The sequence below is a fragment of the Aphidius gifuensis genome, linkage group LG3 (genome assembly GCF_014905175.1).
Source record: "Aphidius gifuensis isolate YNYX2018 linkage group LG3, ASM1490517v1, whole genome shotgun sequence".
Lineage (NCBI taxonomy): Eukaryota > Metazoa > Arthropoda > Insecta > Hymenoptera > Braconidae > Aphidius > Aphidius gifuensis.
Window position 1 is genome coordinate 20153825 of NC_057790.1, and position 17986 is coordinate 20171810.

The 17986-nt window shown below is 22.7% G+C and overlaps 3 protein-coding genes across 3 annotated transcripts; 2 read left to right on the forward strand and 1 right to left on the reverse strand.

Moving 5' to 3' along the window:
- Nucleotides 1-983: 983 nt before the first annotated feature.
- LOC122851019 (probable glutamate receptor) lies at nucleotides 984-2937 on the forward strand (the record flags this gene model as incomplete). The annotated part of the gene is made up of 6 exons (XM_044150067.1): nucleotides 984-1274; nucleotides 1339-1662; nucleotides 1739-1901; nucleotides 1974-2182; nucleotides 2267-2517; nucleotides 2754-2937. Coding segments are annotated over exons 1-6 (1422 nt in total), but the record flags the coding sequence as incomplete, so codon positions are not given.
- Nucleotides 2938-4925: 1988 nt separating this feature from the next.
- LOC122852624 (homeobox protein 13-like) lies at nucleotides 4926-14866 on the forward strand. Its single transcript, XM_044152521.1, has 5 exons — nucleotides 4926-5229; nucleotides 5984-6802; nucleotides 12084-12323; nucleotides 12406-13572; nucleotides 13649-14866. Exons 2-5 carry the CDS (start codon nucleotides 6013-6015, stop codon nucleotides 13837-13839), a joined length of 2388 nt encoding a protein of 795 aa, XP_044008456.1. The 5' UTR covers nucleotides 4926-5229; nucleotides 5984-6012; the 3' UTR covers nucleotides 13840-14866.
- Nucleotides 14867-14912: 46 nt separating this feature from the next.
- Nucleotides 14913-16802, reverse strand: LOC122852625. The gene is made up of 4 exons (XM_044152522.1): nucleotides 16300-16802; nucleotides 15896-16120; nucleotides 15583-15793; nucleotides 14913-15501 (listed from the first exon to the last, which is right to left on the reverse strand). The coding sequence occupies exons 1-4, from the start codon at nucleotides 16364-16366 to the stop codon at nucleotides 14976-14978; spliced, it is 1029 nt and encodes a 342-aa protein (XP_044008457.1). The 5' UTR covers nucleotides 16367-16802; the 3' UTR covers nucleotides 14913-14975.
- Between the last annotated feature and the right edge of the window lie 1184 nt (nucleotides 16803-17986).

The following is a 17986-nucleotide window of genomic DNA, read 5'->3' on the forward strand; positions in this document are numbered from 1 at the left end:
TTGCAGGTTTGCTTGTAATTGCTTTTCCTTTGTAAAATATAAATTTATAATTTTTTTTTTTTTTTTAAATAGTTTCTTGAGATTCATTGTTATGATAAAATATTAACGATCTAGCATTTAAAAATAAAACTATGAGAATTCTGTCAATTGTGTGATAAAAAATTGTTGAAAAAATGAAAAAAATTACACATCAGATAGGTAAATATATTGATGATAAAAATCTCACACATCATTCAAACAAAAAAAATGAAAAAAAAATTCATACAAACACAGGATACTACTAAATACATTTATATATTTTTTTCATGTTTCTGATGAATCAGCAATTTTTTAATAAATATAAAAAATAAATAAACTTACATAAATGTTCGCCAATATGAGCATAATATAACACATGTTACTATCAACATGACTACATCAAGATTCAACTTGATAAATCAATGTGACAACGAGCTTTTTTTTTTTTTATATTTTTATTTTACAAAGACCACTTCAGTACTACTTCAAAAATTGACTTCAACACATTAACAACAAGCTCATTTAAATTTACAAATAATATGAAAATTACAAATATTTTGATTGGAATATTTTTAATATTTTTATTGATATCTAAATGTGATTCATCAAACACGTCATTTGATTTATATGGATATGCATTATCTGAAATTCATAGTCGTTATGGAACATCAGGAATAATATTTACAACATCAGTTAATTTTCGAGGTAAAAAAATATCATAAAAATCATATTTTAAATGATTAAAAATTTTTTGTTTTAAATTAGGTTTTAATCAATTGACATTGATGCATAAAATATGTAAAAATTTATCAAAAAATAAAATAACAAATGTTGTTATTAAATTTAATCAAATTGAAAAACAATTATTATTTTATCATAAAAAAATATTACGTCCAATGATTGTTGTATTTATTGGTACAATAAATGATTGGAATGAATTTAAAAATTTAACAAATACATTAACAATGAGTTATCCAATTTGGGTTGTTATATTTTCAGCTTATGATAATGATATATGTAAAAAATGTAAAGAACCAAATTTAAATGATTTTAATTTAAAATATGATACTGAATTTGTTGTATTTTGTTGTGATTATAATAATACCGATGAATGGTGGTCACAAGATGGTCGAACAATTAAAGTATTTCCAGTTAGTCATATTGTTGATGGTAAAATGCAATGGGTACATAATAATTCATTATTTTATAGAAGATATAGAGTTATGAAACGTGCTGTTCGTGTTGCAACTGTTGCGGTAATATATATTTTTTATTTTAATTTATAAATATTTATTTATTCATTCATTCAATTATTAATAGGATCCAGTATTTTTTAATCAAGTTGATGGTAATTTTCGTGGTTTTTTTGGTGAAATATTAACTGAATTAAAAAGATCAATTAATTTTACAATGGCTGAGCTAATTATCATGAAATCATATGGAAGATTAGATGATAAAAAAAAATGGTCTGGTTTAATGCGTAAATTATCTAAAAATGAGGCTGATATTGGTGTTGCAGCATTAACAATAACAAGTAGACGTCTTGATGTTGTTGATTTTACACTTCCATTGATAACAGCTAAATCAAAGCTATATTTAAAATTACAGGATGGTGCTGATGTTAATTGGTTTGGTTATTTTCAGGTTTGTTTTATCCCAATAAATTTCATCAAGATTAATTGATAACAATTAAACAATAAATATTTTTTTTTTTCCCCAGTCATTTGATACTATTACATGGGCAACAATTTTAGGAATCATTATAACAACTCCAATTCTATTGACACTGATAAAATTTAATTATGGTCAAGGCACAATTTTGTCTCTTTTTGTTGATAATTTTCTTGATGTTTGGGGTATATTTTGTCAACAAGGATTATACGGTATGAAAAAATAAATGTATTTATTTATTAAAAGTATAAAATTAATATTATTATGTTTTTTTTTTTTTTTAGAATTTCCAAACGAGGCATCATTGAGAGTTGCTCTTGTTTCAATTTTTTTAACAGCAATTGTTGTATCAGCAGCTTATTCAGCTTCATTAATTAGTAATTTAGCAACATCAAGTAAAAATTTGCCATTTAATAATATTGAAGAATTTGCCGATCAAAAAACTTGGAAATTAATTGTGCTTAAGGATAGTGCAGATTTCGATTTATATGCAGTAAAAATAAAATAATAATAAAATTATATATGTTATTATAATTGGAAAGAATAGATAGTGATTGTGCTTTTTTTTTTCTTTCAGGAATCAGATGATGTGATATTAAAGAAAATGTTTAAATTGATGAGACCATTGCATTTATTACCGACATCAGTTAATCAAGCATTTGAACAAGTTTGTGAAAAAAAAGTTGTATTTTATGTTAGTGATGCATTAAAACAAGCTCAAAATATAAATATGTCATGTGATCTTGTCAGTATTGATACAGGAAGAATTGAAAGTCTTGCAATGACTTTACCACGTGGTAGTGAATTTACAAGGCTTATTAATTATCAGTAAGACAAATTTTTATAATATTATTAATTGCAAGTAAAAGTAATAATTAATTTCAAAGAAAATACTTTCTTTAAATGAAACAAGCGTTAAATGATCAACAAGATTTTACAATTTGATATTATAATATCAATATGTATTTGATAGAAAATTTTTTAAATTATATTTTATAATTAAATCATGCAATTATAACTGAATGCAATTATTCTCTATAATTATTTTGCTTTTTTTCTTTTAGTATTCAACGATTCCGAGACAACGGTATGTTGAACCGTTTGAAACAGAAATATTTTATAAAATCAAATCCACCAAATAAGGATCACAATGAAGTTAGTTTTTCTGGTATTACTCCAATTCTCATTGTTGTAATTATTGGAGTTTTAATTTCATTGTTAATATTAATCATTGAATTATCATATAAAAATTATAATAAATTTTTTGTTAAAAAAAAATTATATCGTAAAAAAATATTTGATAAAACATCAAATACATTATTTAGAAATAATTTTATGAATGTTAGTTAAATGTTAATAAAAAAAAAAAAAAAAATTATACAATAAATAATTTTGTGTATGATTGAAATTTAAAAAAAGCTTTAAATAATTTAAAAATATATTTAGTATATGCCATTGATATATACAAATTGAACTAATTCGTTTCAAAATTTTATTAAAATTTATCGAGACAATTTGTAAATTAACTTGTAAGAAAAAAAAAAAAAAAAAAAATGCACGCGCTGATGCATTTACCGCATGGATCGCGCTGACTGCATAAGTTTTGCATTTTTTATATTTTTTTTTTAATGTTCTTACCCCTCCCAGTAACACCACTCCTCATGTATTTTATATATTTTTTAAATTACACATGATGATAATAACAAGGCTGTACAATATTATTTTTTTTTTTTCTTTACAGATTATTATCTTTAATTTCTAGTCTGCAAATGTGTTTTAAATTTTAATATCTATGAACATCGCACTTTGTTACTTTACCCTGATATAGATAACTCTGTATGTCAGTTTAAACTTGTTCGTAGATATTACTACTAGAATTTGCATGATGAAAAAAACTCAACATGCAATAAAATACTTTGTATATTTGTATTAATATTATTTTATTATTTATAATATTAATAATTATAGTTACTTAATTTATAAATAATTAAATCAATAATTGAATAGCTTCAAATTTTCTTGAAGCTTTTTTTTAATTTTTAACTAAAGAAAATTTATAATAATTTTCAACCCATTGCTTTCTTTTTGTAATCAAACGGTGATTTATTTATATATATATATAAATTCACGGGGGGTGGGAAGGGGGTTCAGTGCACCTTATTGCCGGATATGGTTGAGCACGCTCGACTCAACATCCTTTTTAACCGGAAGCGACCTTCGGTGCCTTCCATCAGGTCTAATTATCCTGCCAGCTCACGTATCAATTGTTGCTTATTCAATATCTCATAATCCCAATACCCAACAATTTATCAAAACAAAAAAAAAAAACAGATATAAAAACATTAAATAATTTCATCAATAAAAAATATTCGATGAAGTTTTCAATGATCACCTTAAATGGTATCGTGATCATTCGTGTTTATATTAAAAAAAAAAAAAAAAAACTGCAACCAGCAATCGACCTTGGCTAAACGGTCTCTAAACCTGTCTAAACTCCTCCCACATGTCGTTTATCAACAAGTACCGCTATAAACAATTTGCATGCTATAAAAAAATTATATAAATTATCGATACTTAATATTCAAAAAAATATAACAGTGAAGGGAAATTTTTTTTTTCGAAAATATATGCGTTACGTTTTTTGTAATATTTTTTAAAAAATAATAAAATACAAAACAATAGTGAAAGTTAATTTTTACAAATATATATTTTTTTTTTCATTGATAAATAAAGTCAAAACAATGATCAATAATATATTATTTCTAAGAACAATTAGAAAGGTTGATGATTAAATATAAGGTGTGGTGGTGGCCCACGATGAATGACTTTTTATAAATTAAAAAAAAAAAATATTAAGAAATAATTTTTAAATATTTGTGGGTGTGTGCAATGAGCAATGACACTATTTAAAATTTGATGAATATATTTATAGATATTTATTTAAAATTTGCATATAAGCCGAGCATAGATATTAGACTGTTAATTTATAAGGACAAATTTAAAAGTTATAATGAATTTATTTCCAAAAAAAAAAAATTTGGATGATAAAAATAATATGTTAATTATTAAAAAAGTGAATAATATTATGAGTATTTGATTATGTTGTTATTGTTGGGAGGGATATTTATGAAGAGAGGCGTTATTACATTACCCCACCATGTAGTAACTACTTGTATTACTGTCGAGAGGCATATGATGCCTGATGGAAAAAGAAGAGGTGTATAAGCACCACAAACATCCAACGATTGCGTTTTAACCAGTTGACTAGTAGACACTCAACCAGCTTAAACAAATATATATATTAATAACACTTTTGATTGACATTATTTTTTCAAGTTGGTTTTTTTTTTTTTTTTTTTTGCTTTTATTTTGTGTTGTTTTGATGAAATGATTACTAAAGTTACTGACCTCGACAATAATTTATCTCAATATAATATTGTCAATTGTTAATTATCAAAATTGGATTTATAAATATTTGAGAAATTTATTTTATATAATAATTGTTGTTAATATTTTAAGAAACACAATTAATATAATTTGGTAAGTTTTTTTTTTTTTTTAGATTTATTGTTGTTAATAATATATTTTTTTATTATATTTATTAGTTAATTGATACATGACGACATATTATTTCGTAATAACAATTACAAAAAATCATCATTGGTTAAGACAAACCTACGCAATAAAATCATCAACCCACGTTGTGTATCAACCTTCTCTCTTTTATTTTAAACAACAAAAAAAAAAAAAACATGTTAGTTTCGTTGAAACAATTGTAAATTTGTTTTTTATTTTTTTTAAAAGTGTTGCAATAGATGTTAGAATTTAATATAATAGTTATTTAAATCGGGTGAACTTTTAGTTGTAATTTTAAAGTTTAAAAAAAATTTTTTAATATAATATTAATTTATTTTTTTCATTTTAAATTTATTCAGTTATATATTTTTATATTTTCCATGAACATGTTAGTCTCAGTAAATCAATTGTAAACTTATTTTTCTATAAAATAAAAAAAAAAAAAAAAAGTGTTGCAAAGGTGTAGAATTGAATATGTAATTTAAATCAGACAAATCGTGACTTTTCAAACGTGTAGTGAAAGCGAAATACTTATCAATCTTATGCATCGTATAGAAAATTTCTATATATTATCATCATTATTATATATATATTTTTTTTTCATTTAAAAAATAGAGATTCGCTCGAAAGTACACGGTTTTTAAAAATATTACATAAGACAACATTTATCAATATTATAATTTAGTATAATAAAATTATTTTATTATTATATTATCAGAGATAAATAAAAATAAGAAAAAAAAGAAAATGGTTTATCGTGGTCATTTGCAAACTGACGATCCACATGATGCACCAAGATTGGTTCGAATGTCACCATTAAGAACAAGTAGACAAGAATCACATAATTATGATAAATTATTATCACAAACAAAATTAACATGTACAAGTCATTCATCACGTCCAGTTACAAAAAAAATTGCTCCACCAAAATTAAGAAATATCAATGAAATACGTGCAACTGTACAAACACCAACAACAACACCATCACCAACAACAACAATAAATTCAATTGATAAATTATTAAATATGAAAAATCCAATTCGTACATCAACAAATTCAATGCTTGCTAATTTACATGATCTTGAACGATTGAGAAATATTAAAACAAATAAAACAGATATTAAACAATCAATATTACAAAATGATGCTCAACATAAAAATCATCATATATCAACAAAAAATATTATAAAAACAAATAAATTTGATATTTCAAATGATAAAATAATCATTGATAATAATGATAATAATAATATTATAATAAATAATGATATATCACCACGTGCACCAATTAGAAAACGTAAAAATAGTAAAATAAATATTGATGAAAAAAAATATAATGTTATTGATAATGATAATATCAATAATACTCATCATGATAATAATAATAAAGATAAAAAATATAATATTATACATAGACCAGATATACTTGATGGTTTGATTAAAGAAAGTGATAGACAATTGGAACAATTAAAAAATGATCTTAGTAATAAATTAACAATACGAGAGGTTGATTCAGATAATGAAGAACAAAAAAAAGGTCAGTTTTGTACAATTTTTTTTATTATTTAATTATAATATTAAAAAATAAAAAACAATTTATAATAATATCATTAAATAAATTAAAAATTTAAAAATTATTATTAAAAATTATTTAAACATAAAATTAATGATTTAAAAAAAAAAAAATTATTAATATTTTTAAATTGATAAGTGAAAGGTCAAGTCAAGGACATTTAAAAAATTTTCAGTGTCAAAATAAAGAGTGTCCTTTTTTGGTTTAACAGGATACTACGTTTGCGCTTAGCTCATACGATGAGAATATTGATCCATCTTTATTTTATTTATTTTTTTTTTTATTAAATTTATTGCTTTTCCCCCCTCTGTATTAGTGTGTTATATAGAGTACTATAAAACCAACACACTGAATATGTCCCCTCTTGGATATATATATAAATTCTATATCTAAATACACATACATTTTATAAATGCGTGGCCCGATGTCGCCCATATGCCGGATTGTTTGAGGAATATATAAAAACCGGCATTCAGTACGTACATTGCTGTCAAACAGTTTACACATTTTTTAAAATAATCATTTTTTTTTTTTTAAATATATACACTTTTAATTATATATTTAAAAAATTAACTTTGATCTTATTTTTAAAAAGAAAAAATTCTAAAAAAAACTCAAGTAAATATGGTTATTTGAAAAATTTGAAAAAATAAGCTGGAAATGGTTTTATGTGATGTTTGTGAAACAAAAGGTAATAATTATTTTTGTAAATTAATTTTTATATTAATTTTATATTATTTTATTGATGTTTAAAGGTCAATGACTTGCCTTGTGAGTTTATTGACATTGTCACACTTGATTTTTTTTTTTTTTTTTATTACATAATTTTCTTTTTATATATATGAATTTAATTTTAATTTATTTTTAATTTGTCGTTTGATATATAGAGCGTGAAAAAAATGTGATTAATAATTTAAAAGTATTTTTTTTTTTTATTGTAAAATATAAAATTTTATATTTAAAAAATTAATATTATCTTTATTATTTGATATTTTTTTTTGTTATTATTTGGTATGTGAAAAAAAACATCCGGGTTTTGATAAAAAATATATATATTTCATTTATCATTTAACCACAATAGTTAAAAGTGAGCAAAAGCATTCAGACATACAGTCACCCCAAGGGCGCCAGCTTATCATACTCGATTTGTAAAATAAAACTGAGTGGTTATCGAAACATAAAAAAAAAATATAAATAGTGCATCAGTATTATCTGTTCCAGATGCAAGAGAATTTAAAAAATAAAAAATTATATTTAATACTCATTTTTCAATATAAATAACAAATTAAAAAAATAGTTATTAAATTAATTTAAAATAATAATAAAGAGAAAACAAAAAAAAAATGAGCAAATTTATTTTTAGGGTCATTTTCGTAAATGTTGGATTTTTAATATTTTTTTTTTTTTTAAAACCCACACTCATGGGTATTAGTCACATGCGGGATCATTTAATGATGAGAGCAACGCCCACTAAAAAAAATATAATGATCCTATCAGTTCAAAAAAAATATGGTAAAAAAAAAGGAATAACATATTTTTTTTTCATTTTTTCATCTCAAATTTCAACTGACAAGAGTGCTGACGTGTCTAGAGATCATTGCATCGAGATCATCATAATATATCCAAGTTAAACTTGATTTTTTTTTCTATATTTTATTATTTTTTTTTTGATATTTAATATAATACTGGTGTGTCGTTTTGTTATCTTCACTTGCGGTGGGTTGTCTCAAGTACATTGAGGTTTTTATAAAGTATACATACAATATTTTAAAGTATCGTTGTGATTGAATTGTTGATGATTTTAAACTTATTGTTGTGTTGTCTATGAGGATAGGATATTATAATCGGCTAACTGTATGTGAATAAATATGTATATAACTTACACAATGGACTGAGGCCACTCGGTACGCATCGTTGAATCCAATTATGCAAGTTGTTCTCAACTTGACTATGGTATTTTATTTATTTATATATTTTTTTTATTTATTTAAATATATTTAATATAATAATTTGGAAGTTTTATATGGAATTAAGATTGTTGATTCATTTAATTATACGCATTTAAAGATGACTGAGGTATTTTTATTTTATTTTCATTTGTTTAAATAACAAAATATTGTTGTTTTAAAAAAAAAAAAAATTTGAAGGTGAAATTTAAATTTTGAATGCTTCTTTTTACTCATTAAAAATTAAAAAATGAATAAGTTTTTTATTTACATTTTGAAATAAATTTGTAATTTAAATAATTTCATTCGAATTTTAAATTATTTTCATTTTTTTTTTTTTTTTTTTGTTATTTGATCATGAACTTTATTAATGTTTTGATTATTTTTTTTGTTAATGTCATGTTTAAAAGTTGATAATTAAATAATCTTGATTAAAATTTAAATAATTATTATATATTATTTTTTTTTTTAATTTCAATACTTGTTTTAGATTTAAATGTCGAAAAATAATAACTTTCTTTTATTTTTCATATTTTAATTATATTATTACACTGTTACATATTATAATTAATTTAACAACTAAAATAATTTCGAAATAACAAAAAATATTTTTATAATTGAGTATATTTATTTAAAAATTCAATTAATTAATTTTCAAATCAACTAAAATCATTTTTTTTCAAATTTTAAATTTATTTCTTTATTTTTCTACAATTAATAAAATTATATATATGATTATTCATTGAATTATGTATTTATCGAATAATGTTAATCATGTTCATATATAAAGCATTCAAAGAGGGTACAGTGGGTCAACACGAGGGGGGTTATAATGAAATCAAAAAAAAAAAAAAAAGACACAGTCAGACAGACGATTGTGACGTGTGTCCATATAGTTTGAATTGGTTTAAAAAAAAAAAAACATGGATAACGGGGGAAAAAACAGCCGGCTAAATCGCAAACACACATAATATTCATCCAACTTAGTAAAGAAATCCGTCAGTCTCTTTATAACATGTACATGTTCCCTCATAAACATAACAATAATATTATAACCATTGGGGCAATTAACGGCTGTTTAAATGAAGGGCACAAGAACACAATACACACCACAATATATAATGTACAGTCTATCTGTATAAATTAAAAATAATAAAAATTAAAATAAATATAATAATAAATAATAAACTGTATATATGTATATATATATACAAACACGTGCCCCTATTTACAGAATATATACCGCATGTGAATTTTAAAAACAAAGAAACCGCTATGATGAATTTAATTGAACGAGTTAATTTTTTTTTTTTTTTTATGTTTAAAAAATTAATATTATTCCTTTATGGAATTAAGATTGATTATAAAATATTATTCATCTTGATGGGATATTTTGCTAAATGCCTTTTTTTTAAATTCACATAAAAAGTGTGTGAATGAACTTGACAGTAATAAACTATTTATATGTAATACAAGGTTTTTTTTTTTTTTTATTTTAAATTAATACTGTTTTTTTTTTTTATAAAAGAAAGGAAAGTAATTATAACATTTCTTTGATTGTATCATATTTTTTTTTTTTTTGCATTCAAAACAAAGTATGGGTTCATCATAAAACTTTTTAAATTTTTTTTTACTCCAATTTGTGAAGTTTTTTAAATTTTATTTACTCCAATTTGATATTTAAAATTTCTTCTCTTTACAATCATTCATTATCCATATAAAAAAAAATTATAATGATCAAATAAAGATACCTTTGTATGTTTTATCAGTAGACAGTAAATAAAATTCGAAAAAAAAAAAAAAAAAGTTAACTCATGCGTCTATCCGCGACAAGGTCAATAATCTATTTATTTATTTATTTAAATAAATAATATTATTATTATTCTGTCAAATAACAATAAAAGAAATATGTAGTTTTTATAAAAATAGTATTACTCAAAAGGAAAAAAAAAAATCAAAGTAAAATAAAGTAAAAAAAATTGTCACCCGAGGTCGTGTGGCTTGATCATCAGTAGGATCAAGGTGTGCCAAAGGGTATTGTTAACTTGAAACGTAAAAAAAAATTTAAATGCATATTCAACTAACAGAAAAGTCGCACGTGCATATATACATATACGACTATTTTATTTTTTCTAACATAGTAATGGTTTTTTTACTTTTTTTTTCTTCATTTTTATGATTTTTTTTTTAATTCTTTTTTATTTCCCCTCGAAACCGATGTAATGTGTGACTGTATAGGCAAGGCCCAAATGTATTTATACACATGAATAAATACACATATACATTAACACAATATGCCCCCAAGTAACACATGCAAAGTAATATTATACATATGATTATAATATGTGTGTAAGTGAAGCCACCAAGTAAACGACAACGCGTTCTTCCTTCAGTTCTCATCGCGATCGCATACCGTATCGTTCACTAATTTTTTATTTTTTAATTTTTATTATTAGTTTACTATTATTATTTATTTAATTTCATTCCTCCCTCCTCCTCTTTCTCTCTCTTATCTAATATATTATTTTTCACAATATATAATTTTATATATTTTTTTTTTTTATTGAAATAAATTTCATTTGCGTAATTATAAAATTGTTGATAATTATGCTTGCTTATATCTTGGGCTTTTTTTATTTTTACTTTCAATTATTTCGTCTTGAATTGCAAATGGTTGTTGAACCAAATACTTATAAATTATCAAAATTTGTACTGTGATTATTAAATATAATGTAGAAAAAAATTTATTAGTGTGTTTTTTTTTTTTTTTCTATATTTCTGTGATTTCGATTACTCCAGGATGATATTAATTTCTTAAAATAAATAGAGTGGAAGACGATAGAAATTTGTTGTTGTTATTATTATTTATTTTTTTCTACTAGCAGCATGTCCGGTATGATAGTGTATATAAAAAGTGAAAGTCTATGATGCCCGAAACATTGCTGAATAATGGAACGTTTTTTTACGAGGGTGTTGGCATTTTTTATTTTTTTTTTATCATCATCATCATCTAAATATTTAATTTTTTAAAAATATATATAACATAAATTCAAAATGAATTAATAAACAATCATTAACATAATTTAATTCCTTGACCCAACAAAGTGACCCTGTATGTGTATTTTTAAAAATTAATCATTCAATTTGAAAATAAAAAAAAGACAAAAGAAAATATTCTAAACTGATTTATTGACATGGATACTATTATAAATTGTAATAAAAGTTGAAAAATTTATTTATATAATACATTTATAAAATGAATGTTTTTATTGTATTAAAATAAAATAAATTAATTACAGATTTAAATCTATGGAATAAAAGTATAAGTCAACGATGGAGAAAATTAAGAAGAAGATGTTCTGTACAAGAAACAACAGAACCACAAGAAGAATCATTGATACAGGGTGGACAAACAAGAGCTGTTATACATGGTGTTAGATCAACACCAACAAGTAGAGATGCATCACCAGCACCAAAAACATCACGTGATAAAACATCACCAAAGAAATTATTACAAACATCATCACTTCGTTTACCAGGTAAATTAAAATTTAAAATATATATATTTAAATATATAAATTATTTTGTTTATATTTATTTGGTTTTTTTTTTTTCTTCAAGGAACAAGCAAAGGTATTGCCGACATACAAAATGCATTAAGAACAAAACTAAGCAAAATAAATGCAGGAATTCGTAAGAGAAAGGCATTAAGTGTAACTGAAGTATTTACACCAACAGAAAATGTATCAAATTTTTATGTACCAAGTCCATTATCAACAGTAACATTAAATAAAAGTAATGAATCATTAAATAATGATTTAAAATCATTACCTATTTATAATTATCATGATAATAATGATGATAAAACAAAAAAATTAAATGATAAAAAAACAACAAAAACAATAAAACATAAATATCATGATAAAATGAGTTATTCATATGATACTGATATATTTAATGATAATAATAATAGTAATAAATATCATGGTGATACATTGAGAAGAAGTAATTCTGAACATCGTGATAATAATTCATATGAAAATATGCGTTTTCATAAACAAAAAAAATCAATTGTATATTCAAACAGTGAAACATGTGTTATGAAAAATCAAAAATATAATAATTCATATGAAAATATAATATTTAATAATAAAAAAATATATTATGATGATGACGATGATGATGATGATGATGATGATAAATCAAATGAAGAAATTCATATACCAAGAATAAGTCCAAAAAAAAAAAGTACTGATTTTATTGTTGGTGGTAATGTTAAAAATTATAATAGTAATAATAATAATAATAGTAATACAAATATTTATTTGTCTAAAAATGAACAAGGACCATCAAGTTTAGGAACAGATAATAATAGTCCAAATAAAAAAATAACAAATAGAAAATTTAATAGTAAAAGTATTGCAAATATATCTGGTACATCTGGTGTTAATATAAAAAATTGGCAAGGACATCAACAACAGCATCAACAATATCAACATCAACATCATCAACAACAAGATACAGATGAAGGTTTAAATTCAGATTCAGAACTTGAAGATATACAAGAAATAAATGAAGAAGAATCAAGATTTTGTACATTACCAAGACCTGGTAAAGGTGGTGCATCATTTACAATTTTAACATCAAGATTTTCAAAAGGTCCTGGACATAAAGGACTTGGTTTTAGTATTGTTGGTGGTACTGATAGTCCAAGAGGTAATATGGGAATTTATGTTAAAACTGTATTTCCAAATGGACAAGCTGCTGATTTGGGTACTCTTAAAGAAGGTAATTGTAATATTTTATTATTATTTTTTTTTTTCCATATTTATCTATTTATTAATATTTTATTTAAAATTTTTAGGTGATGAAATATTGTCAATAAATTCCAAACCTCTGCACGGTATGACACACGCCGAGGCAATTGCTGAATTTAAATCAATTAAATGTGGTGACGTTGTGCTACATGTTGGTCGTCGTGTATCAAGACGAAAACGTGAAAATATCAGCCAAACAACAACAGTCAATCAATCATCAAAAAAAATAATTGAATAATTTATTCAAATATTTTTTTTCTTTTTCTTTTATTTAAAAAAAGAAAAAAAACAAATTATCTTACAAAAGAAATTTACATTTTTATCTATTCATTCGTAGGTATATAAGTTTTATTCATAAGAAAAAAGAAGAAAAAAAAAGGAATTTTTATATTTAAAAAAAGTATATCTGAATCATCACCAACCGACCTCCAAAGATTGACTCCAAAAATATTTTTTACTAAAAATTTTACCGTTATTTTTTCACTTTTAATAATCATTTTTTTAATATTATTATTATTATTTTTTTTGCTAGTTTATTTAATTTGAAATTTTATCATTATTATTAAATTTATATGACAGATATATAGTAATCTAGTCGACTAGTGGTTATATTTTTACCCAGAAAGATTTTTAAATAAAAAAATGGAAAAAATAATTATCAAAAAAAAAATATGTTTATATAAACAATGGTGATAAATAAATGAAAAAAAAAAAATTTTATATATAAATAAAAACCAGTGAAATATGTAATAATCAAAAGAATATATTTTTTTTTGTTTTCAAAATATTTTTTTATATAAAAAATGCACCGCTATTATTTATACCACGGTGAGATTTATAATTATTTTTTTGATGATAATAAGCAACATATCTAAAAAGTGAATTTAAAAATTAAAAATTGTCTTCCAAAAAATATTTTAGTCGACCGAATATAACATTCCTTAAAAAGATTTTCCAATGCAATATGATAAAAAAAAAAAAAAACGAAAAATGGGTGCTGTAATTTTTTAAAAATCAAATCTATAATATAAAAATAAAATAATTATAATAATTTTTTAAAATATTAATATTAAGTTATAATATAAATATAATATTGTAAAATTAAATCAATAATATCTAAACTATAATTTCTATTTGCAAAAACAAAATTCATTTATTTCCCAATTATTTAAATTTTATACAATAATTGTAACAATAATAAAAAGCAAAATTGTCGTACCAGTTATTTAACCAAGCACTGAAGAAAAAAAAAAAAACATCTTAATTAAAAAAAAAAAAAAAAAAAAAAAAAAAAAAAAAAATAATATGAATAATTAATAATAATAATTATGATAATTAATTAAAAATAGCAAGTAATAATAATTAAAAATTAAATTAAATTTCATTAATGTGTTGATGAATATTGTATGCTCGTCCACCTCTTCTTGATTCCCTCGGTACAACTGGTAGGATATTTTTTTGTTGTACATTTGTAGTATCTGGTATTTGTGAAAATACAAATGTCGTTTTTTTACCATCACTATTACCAATCATTTCTGGTTCTTTTAATATATTATCTTGTGCACTTAATAGTTGTTTAAAACGTTCATCACTTTTATCTTCATTAGCTGGATTATTATCAAGTACCATACCACGTCCAGATCTTGATGTTGTTTTTATTGTTGTTGATAAATTTTGTTCATCTTTTTTTTTAATATCTTCATTAGCTTTATTTGTTGTTGAATTTATTTTATCATTTAATTTAATTCCAAGCCATCTTGAAAATAATGCAAGACCTTGTTCAGCACTTTCTGATACAACTGCAAATAATTCATCAGTATTTAAACTATCATCATCATCCTCATCATCTTGTGTTGTTGAATCTGTACTTTTTGATGAATTTGATGCTTGCTCAATACTTCTATAAAATTAAAATAAATATACATTTTTTATAAAGAAAAAATTAAATTAAATTTTTTAAATTATCAAAATTTTAACTAACAGTGGAGCATCAACTTGTTTAACTCCTCCATCAAATTTAAAACAACCCATTGAATAAATATCTAGTGGTTCTACCAATACTGGCTCTATAACAAGACAACCAGTATGACCACTTTCTTGACGTGTAACTGTTGTAAATTTAGCACAAAGATAAGCAAAATCACCAAAATTAGCAAGTACATTCATACATGTTGGTTTATTAGCAGCATCATCTACAAAATTTATATTTAAATTTGAGAAAAAAAAAATAAAAACAAATATTAATAATTATAAATATATAATAATAATAATAATTTAATATAAATTTTTCTAACCAATTTTAATGGTTGCATTGTGAACGGGATTATCACCATAGCTGAGATTTAATGTAACATTATTATTTTTTTGATTAATATTAACACAAGCTGGTCTTGCTTTGATACCAGGAGTAAATACAATATCAACACAACACAAATATCCATTAGCTTGATTAAGACATTTTGGTTGTGGTGCTGTTGATCTTCCTTCAGTATCATTAAGATCCCATGACAAAAGTGTCTCTGATAAAATAAAAAAAAAAAACAAAATCATTTGTATCAAAATTTATATACGATGCACATAATAACACTTGCGGAATATTTTATAAATAATTATTTATAATATATTCACAACGTGGATTAATAAATAAATACGCTACATGATATTTAATTATTATATTAATTTTATTTATTAAACTCACCGAGTATTCCGGCTGAGGAGACTGCAACGACAGCAAGAGAAAGCACAAGTAATAATTTCACTGCCATATTTTAAAGACTAAATAGTCCAAAAATATATTTAAAAAAATTTTAAAAATATAATTGATAATATTTTTTAATTATTTATAAAAACTGTTTTTTTTTTTATTTTTTTGTTTTTGAATAAATGAAATATACTGGTGCGCCCGCGCGCCAGAGAACAACTGAAAAACTTGTGTTAATATTGTTTATAAATTTGAAGGGAAAAATAAAAAAAAAATGATAATAATAAAAATGAAAGGTGAAATCGAAAAGAAGGAAAAAAATTTAAATTTTCAATTATTATTGAGGTGATAACGTTGTAAAATGTAAATAAAAAAAAAAAAAAGAAAAAAAGGGGGGCCCGTATCTGACAAAGGTATAAGCACAAATCTGGCAGCAAGTTACCGGGACGTTTTACCAATGCAACACTTTTAAAATGTTAGCAATGAAATGAATCTTTAGTTGAAATGAATCTTTTCGAATGTATAAAAGTTGTATGATGATTGGCTGATATTATTCTCAATGTTATTATGGTGGGAGATATTTGAAACTGTATGGGGCATCATAATAAGTCCCTCAGGGGCAAAGAACTTTAACTGGGTTACCGGGTGACCCCCTTCCTCTTTAAACCCGGTAGTACCAAATGATACTCCCAAAGAATCATCACATTCAAAGACCTACGATCCTTTCTTATTCCTTTTTCTATAATTTTTGATTTTTTTTTTTTTTTATCATCATAATTATTTAAAAATATTTTTTCTTTTCTTTGTTCATACAAGTTTTTTTTTTTTTTTAAATGTAAATGAGTTTTTTTTTCCATTAGAACAGGTATTTTTTTCTATATAGCTATCTATGATGAAGAAGAATTTATAAAAATTCAAATTTCGAAGTTTTTTTTTCGAAATTCAATATGTTGTTTTTTAAATTTTTCTAAAATTTTAATTTAATAATAATTATTAAATTATTTGTTTAAAATATTGAGCTTATTTTTATTATAACTTATCATTTTTTTTATAAAATTTAATTTACTTGTTAAATCCTTTAAACAGTCAATTAAATTACAAATAAAAAATGATGTTTTTTTTCATGTTGATTGGACTTGCGATTGATGATAATATTATATTTTCTATGTAAAAAAAATTTATTTATACATTGTTTTTTATTATCTAAAATAAAAAAATGATTAAACATTTTTTTTCGACTAGTCATTGTGTACATTTCAAGGTAAACAGCCTTTGAATGTCAACTTTCTTCGACCCACTGACCGGAGAAAGGTTGAGGCGACTCTTTGGCATAATACACAAGCTTCAATCTTTCAAATTTAAAAATACAAAATTATATTTTTTATTTCTTTTTTTAGCATCTATTTTCTATTCATTCACATAAAACACATTAAATTACCTTTCCAAATAACCTATCATTACTTGTTACTTTATGTTGCTCCAATAAGAAAAAAAAATTGTGAAAAAAAAAACAAAACAACAATATAAATTTTGTATAATTATTTCAAATGTAAATAATTATTCATCTAACGAGATATTAATGATAGTATAATAAAAAATTTACAATTTATTTATTATATTTATTATTTCAAAAAATAAATATCAATCTTGTATTTTTATATTAAATATAAAATATACATTAGAA

Coding starts and splice junctions, on each gene's coding strand:
- LOC122852624 (XM_044152521.1), top strand. CDS start 6,013: ATGGTTTATCGTGGTCATTTGCAAACTGACGATCCACATGATGCACCA. Junction 6,803..12,083: donor TAATGAAGAACAAAAAAAAG/GTCAGTTTTGTA, acceptor AATTAATTACAG/ATTTAAATCTATGGAATAAA. Junction 12,324..12,405: donor ATCATCACTTCGTTTACCAG/GTAAATTAAAAT, acceptor TTTTTCTTCAAG/GAACAAGCAAAGGTATTGCC.
- LOC122852625 (XM_044152522.1), bottom strand. CDS start 16,366: ATGGCAGTGAAATTATTACTTGTGCTTTCTCTTGCTGTCGTTGCAGTC. Junction 15,794..15,895: donor CAATGCAACCATTAAAATTG/GTTAGAAAAATT, acceptor TAAATTTTGTAG/ATGATGCTGCTAATAAACCA. Junction 15,502..15,582: donor AAACAAGTTGATGCTCCACT/GTTAGTTAAAAT, acceptor TTAATTTTATAG/AAGTATTGAGCAAGCATCAA.